The sequence below is a fragment of the Lissotriton helveticus genome, chromosome 6, assembly GCF_964261635.1.
Source record: "Lissotriton helveticus chromosome 6, aLisHel1.1, whole genome shotgun sequence".
NCBI lineage: Eukaryota > Metazoa > Chordata > Amphibia > Caudata > Salamandridae > Lissotriton > Lissotriton helveticus.
This window is the reverse complement of record NC_136067.1, coordinates 47,421,466-47,439,877: the sequence shown is the minus strand read 5'-3', so window position 1 is coordinate 47,439,877 and position 18,412 is coordinate 47,421,466. Positions and strand designations below refer to the sequence as shown.

The window sequence follows — 18,412 nt, the reverse complement described above, 5'->3', positions numbered from 1 at the left end:
GTATAGTATAGTATAGTATAAACCGTTTTGTAACGCGCTCTGTTACTGGTGAGTATCCTGGCGCGGGGGAAAAAGACAGACCGGCAGAGAACAAGACATCGGGGGATCCTCCTAGACTGCACTCTTGAATAGGTGAGTTTTCAGGTGTTTTTTTAACGCAGCCACTGTCGGCGTGGAGCGTAGATGGAGAGGGAGGGCATTCCAAGCCCGAGCCACCACAACGGCCAGCGACTGGCCGCCCAGTCTGACACGTTTAAAACGGGGAAGGGACAGTTTAAACAGAGAGGCGGATCTCAGGGTGCGTGCCGGGATGTACCTTGTGAATCTCTTTCTCAAGTACGATGGGCCCTGGTCATGAATTGCACGAAACGCCAACACCAAAGATTTATACAGAATGCGTTGCGCTACGGGAAGCCAGTGAAGCGAGCGCAGCTCAGTGCGAACGCTCTTCCACCTGGGGATGTTAAATAGTAGGCGTACAGCCGCATTCTGAATAATTTGGAGGCGTTTGACCAGGTATGCCGGAATGCCACTAAACAGTGCATTCGCGTAATCGAGGCGAGCCAGTATGAGCGCTCTGGCAACCGACTCTCTGGCCTCCCTAGGGAGCAAGGGGAAAAATTTGCGGAGCATTTTCAGAGTGGCAAAACAGGTGCCTGTAAGTTTTTTGATGTGATGCTCAAATCTGAGATCCTCCGTAAACCAAATACCCAGATTTTTTGCTGGTCTCCCCATTTCTGTTGGGCAAGGAATGTTAGAAGGCCAAAGTGTGCTCTTAAATGAGGGGGGGAAGGAGCCATAAAAGAGCACTTCGGACTTGTCCTCATTGCACTTCAGCTGGGCCTGTGTTAGCCAGCGAAATACCGAGGACAGACACTGATGGACTGTAGACGTGTCCAGATTGTCGTCTGGCCAGGTAAACAACAATTGGGTGTCATCAGCATACCCTAAGATTTTAGCCCCAAACTGTTCAGCTAGGTATACCAAAGGTGTAATGTACACATTGAACAGTAAGGGGCTAAGTGTGGACCCCTGCGGGACCCCTGTAAGCAAAGGCTTTTGCTCAGAGGCATGCAGAGGCATCCAGACCTGCTGGGTCCTATCAGATAAAAAAGAGGACAGCCATTCCAGCACCACTCCCCCGATACCTATGGCAGACAGCCGACCGAGAAGGAGATCATAGGGGACAGTATCGAAAGCGGCAGAGAGGTCCAATAAAATTAGGACCGCTCTGCCACCTCCGTCTAGACATTCCCGAATTGCCTCGGTCATCTCCACCAGGGCCGTCTCGGTGCTATAAGCAGCCCTAAAGCCCGATTGGGCAGGGTGGAGGGCATTCGATGTTTCGACGAAGCTCTCCACTTGTTGAAGAACTACCTTCTCACAGATTTTTGTGAGAGCAGGTAGAAGGGAGATGGGTCGGTAGTTTCCCGGAACCAACACATCCAGTCCTGGTTTCTTCAGGAGTGGGAGGAGTTTGGCGTGTTTCCAAACCCGGGGAACTGCGCCTGCGGCCAGGGAGAGGTTCACCATCTGCGTGATCTCACTGCAGACTGTAACCGCCACCTCCGAGAGCACTCGGGCAGGGCACGGGTCGGCAGGAGAGCCCGATTTTAGGGACTGGAGAAGATGGAGAACATCCCCCTCCGCAACTTGTACGAAGGTGGTAAGTTGGTGCCCAGAAGATGAGGGAGAGGGTGAACAGGGGCCAGCTACAGAGCAGTCGGCAGGAAGTGCCTCTAAAAGGCCCTGCTGAATCTTCGCTATTTTAGTTATAAAAAAAGTGGACAACTCCTCGCACCATTGCGCAGAGGACGGGAGGGGCATAGCTTCCGCAACAGGGGACACAAAGCTTTTAACAATCGCAAAGATCTCTCTGCTGTTGTTATTGGCCTTGTTAATACGCCCGGCATAATAGTTACCTTTTGCATCCCTAATGGCTGCATAGTAGTCTTTTTGAGCAAGCCGTAGGGCGGACTTAGCCTCGGGGCTGTACTCTCTCCTCCATAAACGTTCTAATTTTTTGCAGCCCTGTTTCATCTCTCTTAGTTCAGGGGAAAACCAGGGTTGGGAGGGCGAGCGTCTGGCTCTAGTCAGCATAGTTTGCTTAGTAGAGGCAGTCGCCGCCTGCCGTATCCATTCATTAAACTCCCCAACTGCTTCGTCCAAACATCCCTTAGATTGTGGACGAGTGTTAGACAGGGCAAGTCTAAACGCGGGAAGGTTAATTTTTTGAAGATGGCATGTAGGGGACGGGGGGCTGGGCTCTGCCATCTCCCAGCTGAACCTGACCAAGTCATGGTCAGACCAGGATGTTTTTTCCACAAACACTGACTGGATGGGGAAGTTCGTGCACACCAAGTCAAGTAGATGGCCGCCCGCGTGCGTAGGACCAGAAACCCATTGTTCTAACTGGGCAAGCTCAAGAATTTCACCAAGCCTACGAGCTTCGGAGGAATCAGGGGCATCCATGTGGATATTTAGGTCACCGACCAAAAGAAATTTAGGAAAACCTAAGGCCCGTGGCACTAAATATTCCTCTAAGGAGTTCAGGAATTGGGTAGCCAAGCCCGGGGGCCTGTAAATCAAAGATCCACCTAAGGTAAAGTGGGGAGAGGTTTTAATGGAGAAGTGAAGAGCCTCACCCCCTAGACTCTCAGTCAGATACTAGAAGGCATCGGTATGTTATCTCTAAGATTGCCAGAGACAATGTCTCGTGCATAGTGAAAGGCTATTAAAGATGAAAATATCCGGTAATGTGTGACCTTAAAGGGGCTCAGGGCATCGGTCTGGAACCTTGTTGTCACGTTTACTGCATTTAAACAAGGTAAAGATTGCTCACAGCGATGTAAACGGGCAGCTGCCTCATTAAAATTTTTAAAATGTGACTAGAACTGGCACCATGGATCAGGGCCACAATCTAAGTGCCTCATTGACCCAAGGGACATCTTAAGGATTTTGGGGGCCCTGGGCCAAACGTATTTCGGGGGCCCCTGTATGGAACAGCTTTGATTTTATCATAACATTTCAGCTCTTAATGCCGTCTTTGGCCAGGTCATTGACAGTGCTCAGGCTAATATTTAGGAATAGTCACTTGAGTTTTCAATAGTATAACACAGTAGAAGTTCACTCATATTACTACATATATTCTCTGTTGCATCCTCCCATTTGTAATTATGTGAGGTTCCCTTTTGATATGAAAAGTTTTTTATGGCTGTTGCATGAAACAATAACAAGCTTTTCTCTGCCAAATGTGTGTAATAGACTTTCGCACATCACCCACATAAACAATGACCTGAAGAAAAACTGAATTTAAAACAATCGGTTTAAGAATTATTTAAGGTCATCGGGGCTAGACTGTCTGCAGAAGAGAGCCGGCTCTTTCAGGGGGCCCCCTAAAATGCTGGGGTCCTGGGCCAGAGCCCACTTAGCCCATGCCTTGAAACGTCTCTGATTGACCCAGTTTCCGCGTGTGACCGAATTAATAACACTGATACTGCATTTAAACAAATAAAAAATTCGCAGCGATGTAAAGTTTGACAATTAAAAAAAAAGTGTGACTAGAACCGGCAAGAAGGATCTGGGCAACGAACTGAGGGCCAGATGTAGGTGGCAAATACCGGTCGGTAACGGCCGAAATTCGGTAATTTCGGCAGTTACCGACCGGTATTTGGAAAATGAGATGTAGGGGCATGTTAAAATACAGATTCAGTAATTTTACCGAATTGGTAAAATACCGAATCGGTATAATTACCGAACCTGTATTTTGACATGTAGGTAGCACTGTAATCAGTGCTACAGGGGTTTTAGAATTCTTAATTTACCACCAACTAGAAGTTGGTGGTAAATTAAGAAAACCTTTTAAAAAGCATTTCTTTTGCTTTTTAAACAGTGCCATGTTGCAGACATACACGCCCTAAGGGCATGTATGTCTGCAACATATGCACCCATGCACAATTGAGGGGTGCAACAGGGTGTCAAAGTGACACCCTGCCCCCCTTGTCAATTCGGTAATTTTACCGAATCGGTATTTACCGATTCGGTAATTGACATTGATTCCTATGGGCCTCAAGGTCCATAGGAGTGAATGGCAATTACAGAATCGGTAAATACCGATTCATTAATTACCGAAACATACCGATTCGGTAATTAATTCGGTAAAATTACCTACATCCCGATTGTCAGTTCTTAAATACCGAATCGGTATGATTCGATATTAAAGAATCGGTAATCTGGGATTACCTACATCGGGCCCTGAGTGCCTAATTGCCCCGGTGTCCTGCTTGTTACGGCGTGACTGAATTATTAATACGGGCTCCGAGACAAACGTGGCGTGTTATTGTACCCGTCAAGTGAACATTAATCAAGTACGGCAGGAGACGGCACCCAGGATTTACTTACTTAACATGTAAGCGAGGGGACGTCTTATTCGCTCTCCGTGGCTCTACTTCTGACAGCTCAGGCCCTGTGGTGCTATCTATTTGACATGCATGGGCCGTGGCAGACGTGTCAAAAGTGTGAAAGCTGACTCATCAGCTTACGTACGGCCCGCAGGAACCTAAGTGTGTTGTGAGTTATTGCATTTCTTGCGTCATGTCTTAAAGGGCGAGTGTATTAAAGGGGTGCTCGAATCCCAACTAAGGGGCCCATTAGGATAGCGGGTGTAAAATCACCCCGACCGCCATGGAGGCAGAAAACAACCGTCAGTAAATCTGGGCCACAGTCCACTTTTTGGCGACTTTTTGCATCCACTGCTGCACTACAGGCTGGTTACCTCCAGAATTAGGAAGAAAGTCACTCATGGATGTGGCAGATTGTGGCAGGTCAGAGATTCAGATAATGTCACTTCTTCCATCCAGTCTAAACAGGCCAGTGGCTTCTTTTATGCACATTATGTAATGAATATTGAAAGCATTTCTCACATAGAGGTCTTGAATTACAACTGATTTACAGTTTTTTTCTCCATTTTACTTACAGTATCTATCAGTCTTTCCACTGTTTTTTGTTTTTAATTTGTAGTGAATGAACACACAGTCATTCTCAGTACTTAAATTTTTGTACTGCCTATGTAATCAATTTGTTTTGTGCTTTTTTTTAGGAATTATTGGTTGCGGATATTTTCATGAAGCTAGATCATTCAATACAATTATTACTGAATTTACCCCGAAATTGGTCTCTGCAAGCAGAATACTTTGGCAATGGACAAAGGTACAGTACATGATTTTTGACGCAATATTTAAGAAAAACAAAATTTGCAGTTATGTACAAGCTGTATGAAAACAGTTTTATATAATGTATCTGATAGAGACATATAGCCACAGATTCCTTGCCTTGTGAATTCCCCCAAGGCATCAGACTGGATCCAGAAATTTTTCAAAAGTAACTCTGCACGCCGGGGGACGGCGCCACACGGCTCTGCCATGACATTGTTTCTGGATGTGACGTCAGCGGTACCATATAAGTTCCATCTGGCACCCGGACATCACTTTCTTGTTTTCCGGGCTGCAACGCGGATCTGGAGAAGTGGTTCCTCATGCCGTTTGTATTTTTTGCCTAATTTAACGCATCAGGAAACAGTGTGCATATGTCTTCAGGCTTTAAGTCGGGCAAGACCTGTGCGAGACAGATGTCGGGTACGGATCCTCATCCCATCTGCATGTAGTACCTAGAATAGCACCACGACTCCAAGGAGTGCGACACCTGTAAACAGCTAAAGCCTAAGGCTTTGCGCGAAAGGTGGATGAAGCTGTTGATGGAGCAGATCTACCGGTCGGAGTCTAGGTGACATCGTTCTTCTCCCCGTTCTGAGATTCCTTCCCAGGGCAGGTCAAGGAGCCATTCCTGTGCACGTTGCTCACCTAAGTCACTAAAATCACGGCATAAGGGATCGAAGCCTAGGCAAACTTCGGTCTCACCACGTCGCAATGTGGTCTCTGCTAGGTCCTCTCATTCATTAACAGAGGATGTCGTACAAGAGTCGATCCCATGTCTCCCTCCGTATCCTGGAACCGGAACTATGAGGTGGTACAGAAAGCAGATACAACGCCGTCCCGATGTCGGTCTGCGCCAGAGGCCTTGCTCATCGAGAATGAGCTGTCCTGACGTCAATCGGTGCCGAAGATGCCGCTCATAGCCACTGCAATTCCCCTGTCTTCTCCTTTACTTTCTGAGGGCAAAGCTGGCTCTGTTGCTGGTTTTCCAGTATTGCAAAATGGCTTAGGAGACGCCAATGATGTTGACCGCTTGGTTGGTCTGGTTCAGATTCTTGTGGGAAGTTCTTGGGCTACATTGGGTGAGGAATAGATGGTAATCTACCACCCTTTACTAATTCTGATTTGCGTTCTCCACCACAAATGGCAACAGGCTAGTGTTTTTGCTGAGGTTATAAAGAGATCTGCTGAGGTCTTAAAATTGCAGCTTCCTTCATTGACCCTTATTGGATCTGCTTTATCAGGGTGTGACAGGTGTTGAACCCTTCCTGCCCTATGTAGAGTCTCTATATGATAGACTTTTGGGAACTTCGGCGAGGCCAGTGACTTAAGCCTCTGTTGGTCGTGCCATTTCCCATCGGCATTGTCCTGCTCTGGAGGGCCCTGTTTGTCTTTCTTGACACCCTCCATCTAAAGGGTTAATCGTTCAAGCTGCTGTGACTTTGCTGAATCCAGATATCTCTCCTTTACTTCTATCAGATAGAGAAGCTAGATGGTTGGATCTGTGTGGCCGCAATATCTTTGCTTTGGCTAGTTCGGCCTTGAGATCTTTAAACATGTCTTATGTTTTAGGCAGGGCTTCCTAGCTTTTTGGGACTCTGTCACCCATCTGCTTACTTCCCTCCCTGAAGGGGTCAGGGCTGAACTCTTTCAGCTTGTACAATATGGCCATGAGATGGCAAAGTTCAATATTAAGTCAGCAATGGATACTACCAACGATTCTATTGGCTCGGTCTGTTGCCCATTGCAGACATGCTCGGTTTGCGAGAGATGAAATTCCCTGATAATATATGGGAGAGTTTGAAGGATATGACCTTTGACGGTGTTTATTTGACCACCATACAGATTTGGCAATACGCCTCACAGCTGGTCACTTGTAGTTTGGTCTTATCAGATCTTTTGTTTATCTTTTATATAGCCAATTCAATTTGTAATCTTTATTCGGTTCTTAAAAAGACACCATAAAAGCACAAATACAAAATACAGACAAAAAAGTTTAAAACGAGAATAATGTTTCCATTAAAAGGTTAAGGATGTTAAAATTAGAATTTTCAGGGACCGTAATTCATTAAGCTAGGGGAGGAAGAGTTCAATTGTTTGGGTGCCAAGTAATGTTAGGGTCCAGATTCTCTGGTGTTCCTCAGCCGTATTGCCATCCGGATAAAGTTTATAACACAAAAAAGGGTATAAGCATCCTCAGCTTCCTTTAAAAACCTCAGGGCCAATTTTGCGTGTTTAAATTTTGAGTCTTTCAGGATTCCCACCAGGAACTTACGTCTTGGGACAGTGTAAAATGGGCACAGTAAAACAAAGTGAAGGGTATCCTGCGGAGACCTATGGTCGCAGCCGCAGGTACCCTTCTCCTCCACTGTGTGAGTGAACCCAGCCGGGACCGCAAAAAGATGGTGGAGCATGTTAAGTCTGAAACGTGTCATGACGTAGCGATCCTGGGCATTATACATGACCCTCAAATAACGTTCCATTCCATGCTTCGCTGTGAGTTCACTATAAGAAAGGCTGGTAGGTTTATGACTTACTTTCTCTGCCCTTGATAACTGAAGCTGTACCAGGAAAAGTTTTTTCACCAGGGCTTTGCTCTCAGGTGATAGAGAGTCTGGGGATGTAAAAAAGTTTGTACAATCAATCTCTGCTAGTGATTTTTGGACATATTTCAGACAGGGTATAGCTTGACCTTTATCTCGTTTGAGGCAGTCCAATATAATTTGTCTAGTTAGGGTCGCCTCTGGGTTAGTCCATACTTTGACCCATGCCAGGAGGGGTTTGATTTTGATCCTGTCTTCTATGAAGGGTTCTCCCACTTCTTCATGGATGATGTGGGCCGGTGTGCTCTGAGGCACTTTCAGTATTCTTCTCAGGAATTTATTTTCTTCTGTCTGGATCTGTTTTGCTTTATTATCCAGGAAGCCCCACACTTCTGCCCCATATGATGCCTTCGCACAGCAAATAGACCTGTACAAATTTAATATTTGTTCTGGTGACCATCTTCCTAGTCTTTGACCGTACCCCATAATGGCTCCTACTGAGGCTGCCAGTTTCATAGAGTGCTTTTCTACCAGGGGTTTAAAGTTAAGATGGTTGTCGAACAATACCCCCAGGTATGAAAAGGTCTTGACCTGGTCTATCTTGTGTGACCCAATGTGATGAGTGAAGTTCCCTTTTGTCAATTGTCCTGATGACATAATGTAGGATTTTTCCAGATTTGTCGCCAGGTCCAGCTTGTCCATAAACATGACGAACCCGTCAATCAGTTTTTGTAATCCTAGAGGGGTTCTTGCAAGCAAAACCGCGTCATCGGCATAGAGTAGTACAGGCACTGCACGATGACCGATTTGGGGTGAATCCACCTTGAGTTTGAGAGAGGTCTTTTTCCAACTAATTAATATAAATGGAGAAAAGAAAGGGCGCGAGGATACATCCCTGCCTTACTCCACTGGTGCAGGTGAAGGGATCGGTCTTCTTTCCCTCTTGATTGTACCTCACACTTGCAGTGGTGTTCCGGTGGAGGTTTTGCAGGGTGTCGACTAACGGTTTTTCCACTCCTAGTTCTAACAGCATGGACCAGAGCTTTTTTCTATTTACGCGGTCAAAAGCCGCTGATAGGTCCATAAACCCCATGTGAATGGACCCCTTCCCGGCGATGGTGTATTTGGCTATCAGGAGGTATAAATTTAGGCATTGATCGGTGGTAGATCTACCCTTCCTGAAGCCATATTGGATTTCCGAGAGGACTTGGTGCTCCTCGGCCCAGTCTTGCAGCCGCTGTAGAGTGACTCGCCCCAATACCTTTGCTGTCACATCGATGAGAGAGATGGGTCGATAGCATTGGGGTCGTCACGATTCCCTTTTTTGTAGATGGGAACTATGGTCGCCGTTGACCAGGACTGAGGAAGTCCTGCCACCACTGCCTCATTCAACACCCTGGTGAGCAACGGGGCCCATAGTTCGGGTCTGCTTAGAAATAAATCCGGTGGAATTCCGTCTGGGCCAGGTGCTTTGTTTTTACTGAGCCCTACTATTCCCATTTCGACTTCTTTCAGGGAGAAATCCAACTTGGCCGGCAGAAAGCCCTTTAGTGCATCCCCCTGGGTTAGATGGCTTGAATGATTGTATAGACTCTGGAAATGGTTCTGCCATTGTTCCGGCAGAATAATGTTCATGATCTTTGGTGCCCCTTGGTCCTGAAAGCATGGGGAGTTAATAACTTTCCAAAAACTTGCAGAGTCTTTTCTTTCGGCAGCATCCCTTAGGGCCTCCCAGGCTTGAATTTGTAGGCTTTGCTTGCATTTTTTCAGAGATTTTTTATATTCAGCTCTGTTCTGTGCGACCATGATCTTGTCCCTTGGTTTGGTGTGGAGGCTGGCCTTTAGTTTTTTGAGTGCCTTAGTGCAGTTCGAATCAAACCAGCGGGGGTTTGAGGGCGTCTTGTTAGTCCCAGTGGTCTTTAGGGAATTGTTTACATGGGACGCAATTTCAAATGCCCTGACCACCGTGACACCATCCACGTTTGGATCAAGGCATTTGTTTATTGCTTCTGAGGCCTCTACTAATAGTTTTTTATAAAATCTGTCCCCATCAATCTTGGCCCATTTGATTCTTCTTCCTTGATCCACTGCCTTTTCTATGATGTCAGATCTCTTTGAGCCCAAATTAAAATCAAAACCTTCAATTGTGATAATAACCGGATTGTGGTCACTAAAGATACTAGCCTCTATTATGATTTTGCTAATGTTTCTTTTTAGTATGGGAGAGACTAGAACATAGTCAATATAGGAGTGGCAACCTCTTCCTTTGTATGTTGGGGTTAGTTCTCCTTTTTCACCCAGCACAACAAGATCTAGAGTTTGAGTCAGGTTATGCCTTTTCGTTAGTCTCTCCAGGTCCCATCCCTCTTTTGTATGAGTGAAGTGTGGGCCTTTCATTATGGTGCATCTTGACCAGTCTTTATTAAAAGGTTTTAGTTTATCACAGAGATGGCAGTTAAAATCTCCTGTCAGTATTAAACATGGAGGGTTTGGTGTCTTATTTAAAAAATTCAAATTTCTTAAACAGGCTTCAAGCTCATTTACGGCTGTTCCTTTATCCTTCATTCCAGGAGCATTATACCAGTTGACTAGGAGAAAGGTTAGTCTTGGTGAGACGAACCTTAATACTTGGAGATAGTGTGAAACCCATTTGATATGGGACCAAGTACCCTTGATGTCCAGATTGACATATATGACGAGTCCTCCACTGGCTCCCCCCGAGGCTACCTTTTTAGCAGGGACAGAAAAACTTTTGTAGCCTTCCAGGCTGTAATCATTTAGTTCGGTAGCCCAGGTTTCTTGCAGGCATATGATTTGGAATTTGCTTATATAGCTAAGCCATTCTTGGGATTCGAATTTGGCCGCTATTCCTGGGATGTTCCAGGATACAACTTGTAAATTTTCTTGAGTCATTTCCTTTAAAATTCCTTTTGGGTCTCTTGGTGGGGGCAGTGCCTGTTTTCCCGCTTTCGATAAAATAACGGGGCTAAGTTGTGGACTGCAAGGAGCAGCTAATCTGCTCTGTTTGGGGGTTGACCTATATTTTGGGAATTTTATCCGGTCGTCTTTCCCCCTTCTTATGTTTGCAGACTTAATGCTGCCTCCTTTGCTGGGCACAAATTCTGATCTATTTCCCACCCCCATTCTCCTTCCTGTTGGGGGTGGGCATGCCTCCTTCCGCCTAGCGGTCTTAGGGGATTGTTTGTCCCATCCCTGTCAGTCGACCTCTTCGAGTGCGCTGCACCTGTTCCAGTGTGCATGCTGCATTAGGGAAGAGTCATAATTTGGGGTCACATAATTTGGCCTTTGCCACTGGAGTGATCCATATTGAAGATCCATATGGGGCATTCTGAGCATTGGTGGTCTGTTGCTCTGCCTGGGTCTTTGGGATGTGAATGGGTAAAAATACGAAAGATGTACCGGATGAATTTGTGAGTGAGTGTAATTGGGGGGGCATTGCAGATGAAATTGACTGCTGCCATGTCTCTAAAGTTTATCGTGATTATATCCCCTGCTATGGTCTTTGTGCCTTTACCGATCCACTCCCCCCTTCTTACTGAAAGGATCTCCCCATAAATATTGGGGGGCAGTGGTCTATGTATTTGTAACCACTGTGCACATTTGTTTTTTAGCTCTTCTTGTGATTCCCGTTTGCCCTCCCTTAGGGGTGGGACTCCTGTTAAAACCACTACGAAAGGTAGTGCTTCAGGCGGAAGGTTAATTGTCCTGAAGCGGGTTGCTGTTTTGTTTTCTTTAGTAGTTGTTGTAGAAGGAGTCGGGTTGGTCTTTGGGTTCGCTTTGGGAGCTTGAACATTGTTTCCTTCCAATGTTTGAGAGGGTCCAGGGGATGGTTTATTATTTTCAGTAATTGTTTGTTTATTAATTTTACCTTTGTTTGGTGTGATAGTGACCTTTTGTGTGTCTTTGGTGCTTTTTTGTGTGACTCTATTGGAGTTCTTAGCTACCGTGTCAGGTGTTGAGACGACCTTGTCTTTGGTTAATTTTTTGGATGTGGCCTCATTCTGTTTTGTTGGGGCGCCTTCTTGTGCTAATTGGCCTTTTAGGCAGATCCCCTTGTTGTTTACGAGTGATGTTAATCTATCGATTTTAGCTATAAGGGGTTTTATCAGCACAGTGATGGAGTGTTCAAGATCCGTTTTGAGGTCGGCCACCATGTTGGTAATCCAACAAGGTATTCCTGGTGTGGATGGGTTTATGGGCGTTACCAAATTGTGGTTTCTGGTTTTAGTTGGTCCTTTTTCACCCCCGCATTTGGGACCTTCTTTATGCAAGGTTTTATCTATGATATTTGAGTTCTTATAGTTATTTATTTGTGAGCCCGTTCGCTCACTACTAGTTTCAGCGGGCACCTGGGCACATGGGAGGTCGACGAAAGAAGAAGGTGTAAGAGGCAGGCTGTTGTCGTGTTCCTCTGCCGTGTCTAGGGAACCTTCAGATAAATTAATAAGGGATTCCTGTGTTTCTTGGACAATAATCGTAGGTGGTAGGGACAGCCTTCTTTCTGTATTTGCGATGGCATTTGATACCGCCCCTATAGTTTGTTTGAGCATCTTGTCAATAGCGGTTAAAGTTGGTAATGGTGGGGGCAAATCCGCTTTGGCTTTTGTACTTGATCTTAGGGTGGGCATCTTAGATTTTTTAGCAGGCTTCCTCATAATCTGCTGTTGAGGGGTACGGGGGCGATGGATGGATTTGGCAGAAGAAAGTTAGTCAAGGTTAAATACCTGGTAATCCTAGTGCGTTAGATGAATTTAGGGAGGTGGCCCAGCCCAGCCTCTTTTGGCCTCTGAGGGCCACAGAGGGCCCGCCCTTTGCCCGGGCTTAGCCCGGCGTCCCGCGAGACGGGGCTGGTGCCAAATTTAAGCGCCGCCTGGCGCTTCCCCGTGGGGCGGAACACCGCAAGGGCCGATGGACGTTGGAGTCCGCCCCTCGCCCGTCTCCTCTCGGCGGCCCCTGCTCCAGGTAACAGCTGAGCAGTCGGGCGGCGGGAGACAGGCGGATGGGTCCGCTGTTGAATCCAGCAGGCAGCAGAGGGTTCGTGGCTCAGTAAGGCTGTGAGACAGCTGGCAGCAAACAAACGAACGTGGACAGAAGAGTTTCCCCCTCACAATGGGGCTGGTGCCAAATTTAAGCGCCGCCTGGCGCTTCCCCGTGGGGCGGAACACCGCAAGGGCCGATGGACGTTGGAGTCCGCCCCTCGCCCGTCTCCTCTCGGCGGCCCCTGCTCCAGGTAACAGCTGAGCAGTCGGGCGGCGGGAGACAGGCGGACGGGTCCGCTGTTGAATCCAGCAGGCAGCAGAGGGTTCGTGGCTCAGTAAGGCTGTGAGACAGCTGGCAGCAAACAAACGAACGTGGACAGAAGAGTTTCCCCCTCACAATGGGGCTGGTGCCAAATTTAAGCGCCGCCTGGCGCTTCCCCGTGGGGCGGAACACCGCAAGGGCCGATGGACGTTGGAGTCCGCCCCTCGCCCGTCTCCTCTCGGCGGCCCCTGCTCCAGGTAACAGCTGAGCAGTCGGGCGGCGGGAGACAGGCGGACGGGTCCGCTGTTGAATCCAGCAGGCAGCAGAGGGTTCGTGGCTCAGTAAGGCTGTGAGACAGCTGGCAGCAAACAAACGAACGTGGACAGAAGAGTTTCCCCCTCACAATGGGGCTGGTGCCAAATTTAAGCGCCGCCTGGCGCTTCCCCGTGGGGCGGAACACCGCAAGGGCCGATGGACGTTGGAGTCCGCCCCTCGCCCGTCTCCTCTCGGCGGCCCCTGCTCCAGGTAACAGCTGAGCAGTCGGGCGGCGGGAGACAGGCGGACGGGTCCGCTGTTGAATCCAGCAGGCAGCAGAGGGTTCGTGGCTCAGTAAGGCTGTGAGACAGCTGGCAGCAAACAAACGAACGTGGACAGAAGAGTTTCCCCCTCACAATGGGGCTGGTGCCAAATTTAAGCGCCGCCTGGCGCTTCCCCGTGGGGCGGAACACCGCAAGGGCCGATGGACGTTGGAGTCCGCCCCTCGCCCGTCTCCTCTCGGCGGCCCCTGCTCCAGGTAACAGCTGAGCAGTCGGGGGGCGGGAGACAGGCGGACGGGTCCGCTGTTGAATCCAGCAGGCAGCAGAGGGTTCGTGGCTCAGTAAGGCTGTGAGACAGCTGGCAGCAAACAAACGAACGTGGACAGAAGAGTTTTTATATAGCCACTGTTGTGGTTCTTTAGGTTTAAAGATTCAAATTCTGCCTCTGCTGTTGCACTTTAGTGATGTTGAAGTATTAAGCACTACTTCTTTCTTGCAGCGAGAGTGTTTGGCTCCGGATTTGACTGTTTTAAGCTCCGGATTGTCTTTGCTGCTGTGTAGCTGGTTTGTTCTTTTATTTTATTCTGATGAGGACCTTAGGGCCAGATGTACAAAGGTTTTTTGCGGGCACAAATGGTTTTTGGACCAGTTTGCGCCCGCAAAAAACCTCTGGCCCATGTACTAATCCTATTTTGCGAGTTACAAATCAATTTGTCTCATTGATATGCCTGAGGCATGCAATTTTCGACCCCACTGGGAATCGCCAACTGTCTCAGACACTGTTGTGCACCCCAATTAGCGAGTCGCAAATTATGAATCGCAAATGCGTTGCAATTTGCAACTTGCTAATTTGCGGGTCGTAAATCTGGCCCTTCGTCTCAAAATTTCATACCCTTTTTTGGGTTATACATCTTATACTGCGTAGAATATTGGTTTGCTATTGTATAGCTCCTTAAGTATACTACTTTCGTAGTCTATTTGTTTACTATTAAATCCTTTTCTCGGAAGACCCTGCTTTGTGTCAGCATCGCTTGGCTATTCAGCCTAGTCCTTCTTGGACTTAGTTATATACTCTTTCAGAGGCTATTGTAGTGTGCTAAAAGCCATTCTTTTCCTCTTGTGATACCCTTTTTGGGGTTCTGTTACATTTACACTCCCCTCTGGATTTTCTTAGCCAGGCCAATCAGAGCAGTTCGTTTTCTCTTCTTGAGTGGACTGCATATTTATTATAAGTGCTTCAATTTTTGAAGCGCGGTGCTGGTAAATTCAGAGTTTATTGTGTATTGTTTGGAATACACAGGTTTTGCCTCCTCCTTTGTGGGAGGGTTTAGGTAATTAATTTGTTCAATTTTGTAATATGGCGGTGTGAACTCTGTGTTTTAACCTGTCCGATAGGCAGTGTCTGAAACAGATAAGGCTGTTTTTGTTCATGCATTTCATGATAGGAGGTTTTTAGGCTTTATAGAAAGCTCTTCTTGTTATTCTCCTACAATGTGTTTTGCAATTGTTACTTCTGTTGGAAGGTTAGATAATACCTGTCTTCTTGAGATATGTATTGAATTTTCTCTATGCTTAACAGAAGTGAAAATTATATATATATATATATATATATATATATCACAAAAGTTCGCCCTGAGGCAAGAATCACGCCGACACCAGGATGATTTTCATCATATATTTTGTGGAAACCAGCAGCCCCAGTCCCGTGCATAATTTACACAATCCTAACGCGTTTCAGAGTTTCACTCGCTCCTTCATCAGAGGAAATGCAGGCAGAAACCAAATGGCTGCTTATTCAGGACTTGCATGCGCCAATTAGCTCCGAGAAATATCAGGTGAGTATTCAAATCGGCATGCTGGTACCTGTAGTACAATTCCAAGCGCCAGTGTTCCCCAAGTGGGTTTGGTTGTTCTGCTGCCATTTTAAAAGTCAATAAAAAACCCCAGTGGGCCATCAGACCGGGGTGCTGTTTTTTCAAGTCCTGTCCTGTTGTCCCCATGAGGACTCGAACTCCTGTCCAGTCCTGGGCCCCACATCAACAATTAGCGTAGTGGCATGCTCTCTGCGGCCAGGCTACCGCATTACATCCCACAAAAGTTCACCCTGAGGCAAGAATCACGCCAACACCAGGATGATTTTCATCATATATTTTGCGGAAACCAGCAGCCACAGTCCCATGTATAATTTACACAATCCTAACGCGTTTCAGAGCTTCACTCGCTCCTTCATCAGAGGAAATGCAGGCAGAAACCAAACGGCTGCTTATTCAGGACTTTAAACGCATGCGCCAATTAGCCCCGAGAAATATCAGGTGGGCATTCAAATCGACATGCTGGTACCTCTAGTACAATTCCAAGCGCCAGTGTTCCCTAAGCTTGGAATTGTACTACAGGTACCAGCATGCCGATTTGAATACTCACCTGATATTTCTCGGGGCTAATTGGCGCATGCGTTTAAAGTCCTGAATAAGCAGCCGTTTGGTTTCTGCCTGCATTTCCTCTGATGAAGGAGCGAGTGAAGCTCTGAAACGTGTTAGGATTGTTTAAAATACACATGGGACTGTAGCTGCTGGTTTCCACAAAATAATATATATATATATTACCTACTGGTGGTTGCCAGTAGGTAGTTATAGTTAGGACCTAGTTTCCACATGAAATCCGCAACATTCTATTTGGAATAACTTTGGCGCCGGTCGACGAATACACGCGAAATTCTCCAAGAAAATGGCCTGCTTCCCTCCTTCCTTGAAAGTTTGGGTGTGATTCGTGAAGCGAGGACTGAGAAAAAAGGGGGGTCCCAAAACGTGTTTTCCCCATGCACTTTTCCATAGGACCTTTAGCCAAGGCTACAGCCCGAACAGCTGAACGGAATTACACTACATTTGGCAAAAAGGGAGAGTTTGGTTCGCAGATCACGCTTTTTGTGAAATGGTGTAAATTCGTTCAGTAGTTCCTGAGAAAATCAAAAGTAAAATCATAGATACATCTATAGACGAAGTACTGTACGCGTACGGTAAGCTTACTGTAAAACGTACAATTACTAGCACGAGCTGCATGCTAATTGGCTGTCAACTGTCTGTCAACACTCGAAACCAGGAAGTGTTGGTAGACATCTTGTGCCTCGGTAGAACGAGGCACAAGAAAACAGAAAAAGAAACACGAAAAGGGGGCAGGGTAGAAACACCCTGACCCCCTAGGCCTGCTTAGGGGGTCGCACAAGGACCCCCAAAAATTTTTTGGGGGGGAAAAATCGCGGGATACGCGTATGGTACGCGTACCCCGCTGATCCCCCCAAAAAATATAAGGCACCACTCTGCAAACGCGCCCCCTGGCGCGTTTGCAGAGGGGGAAATAATTCCCACAAGGACCCCCAAGACAAGAAAAATATATATATATTTTTTTTAAATCCCAGGATACGCTTAGGGTACGCGTACCCTGCCGATCCCCCCCAAACAAAATTAAGGCACCACTCTGCAAATGCACCCCTTGGCGCATTTGCAGAGGGGGAAATAATTCCCCTTGAATACTGGGGGTCCCTGGGGGCCAAGTAGCCCACCAGGAACCTCCAGTATGCGCCAGGGGGCTACCTTGCAGAGACTTGTAAAGAGGCCACGCCCCTTTTTACACCTCTCTGCAACACAGCCCCCTGGCGCGTACTGGAGGTTCCTGGTGGGTTAGTTGGCCCCCAGGGACCCTCAGTATTCAAGGGGAATTAGTTCCCCATCTGCAAACGCATCGGGGGGCTGCCTTGCAGAGAGGTGTAAAGCGGCGCATACTGGAGGTTCCTGGTGGCCTAGTTGGCCCCCAGTATTCAAGGGGAATTAGTTCCCCCTCTGCAAATGCGCCATGGGGCGCGTTTGCAGAGTGGTGCAATCGTCACCTCAAGCCCCGCCCCCTCCCTTCACCACTCTGCAAACGCGCTCCCTGGCGCGTTTGCAGAGGGGGAACTAATTCTCCTGGATTACTCCAGTATTGGAGCTTTCATAGATTCACATACCTGAATCATTCCCTGTCGTCGAGATAGGAGTCTCCGGTACATAAAAAAGCAATGCTTAGCAGTATAGCAAACTGAAAAGAGGCCTAGGCCCATTTCCCTTTTGCAACCCATAGCCTTTGTTATGCAAAAAGGACCAAACTTTTCCCTGAACCAATCAGAGCTCCTCACCCTCTAGAACACTCCTGAGAGAACCTTTTGCCCCTCAGATTTTCTACCGCACGTTGTGCTAGGGAGTCTCCTTTGAGCTCTGCTCAAATTCTGTGTTTTCAACTTCATTAAAGAACTTTGCTCTTAGGAATTCTAATGAATTCTGTTCTACTGTGGATTATCTTCAAAAGGATTATTTAGAGCCTGTGCAACTTGTTCCAAGAAGTTGCTCTACGCTGATGACCCTCACACTGACTGTATTTACTGTCTATACCCGCAGGCCAAAGACTGCAAGGTATGTCGCACTTTCTCAAGTAAGTTTCTGAGAGATCTGAGGGGCGCCTTTTAATATCGTGTCAAACGCTAAGGCCAGAAAGGAGGTTATCTCCAGTGACAGTGATGAGGCGTCATCCTAAACATCTAGGAGATCTCAAAAGAGAAGAAAATCTCCTCAAACTCATTCCTCAGGGGAACGTCCTGAGAAGGCCCTTAAAAAGACCACTCATGGCTCTTCTGGGCGCAATCCTTAAAAAAGGAGAGTAAAGGATATGCTTTTGGGGAAAAATCATGTTAAAAAGACAACTTCTGAGCCATCAAAAATCACCTCCTCTGGTCGAAGAACCCTTCATGAAGCCGTCTTCTATACCTCCTGAGGTAAAGACTAATAAACCAACATCGTCAACGGGATCGTCGACGAAGAATCCATCATCACCGTCG

At 47.1% G+C, this 18,412-nt stretch overlaps 1 protein-coding gene across 7 annotated transcripts in view; it reads left to right on the top strand.

Annotated features, from left to right (window-relative positions):
* The window catches only part of DNAH8 (dynein axonemal heavy chain 8), a 10,041,960-nt gene that overhangs the window by 6,672,343 nt on the left and 3,351,205 nt on the right, over positions 1 to 18,412 (top strand). For all 7 annotated transcript variants that reach the window (XM_078647354.1, XM_078647353.1, XM_078647356.1 and 4 more), the window contains one exon: positions 5,099 to 5,208. In XM_078647354.1, the coding sequence (XP_078503480.1) occupies positions 5,099 to 5,208 (110 nt within the window). The remainder of the gene's footprint in view (positions 1 to 5,098; positions 5,209 to 18,412) is intronic.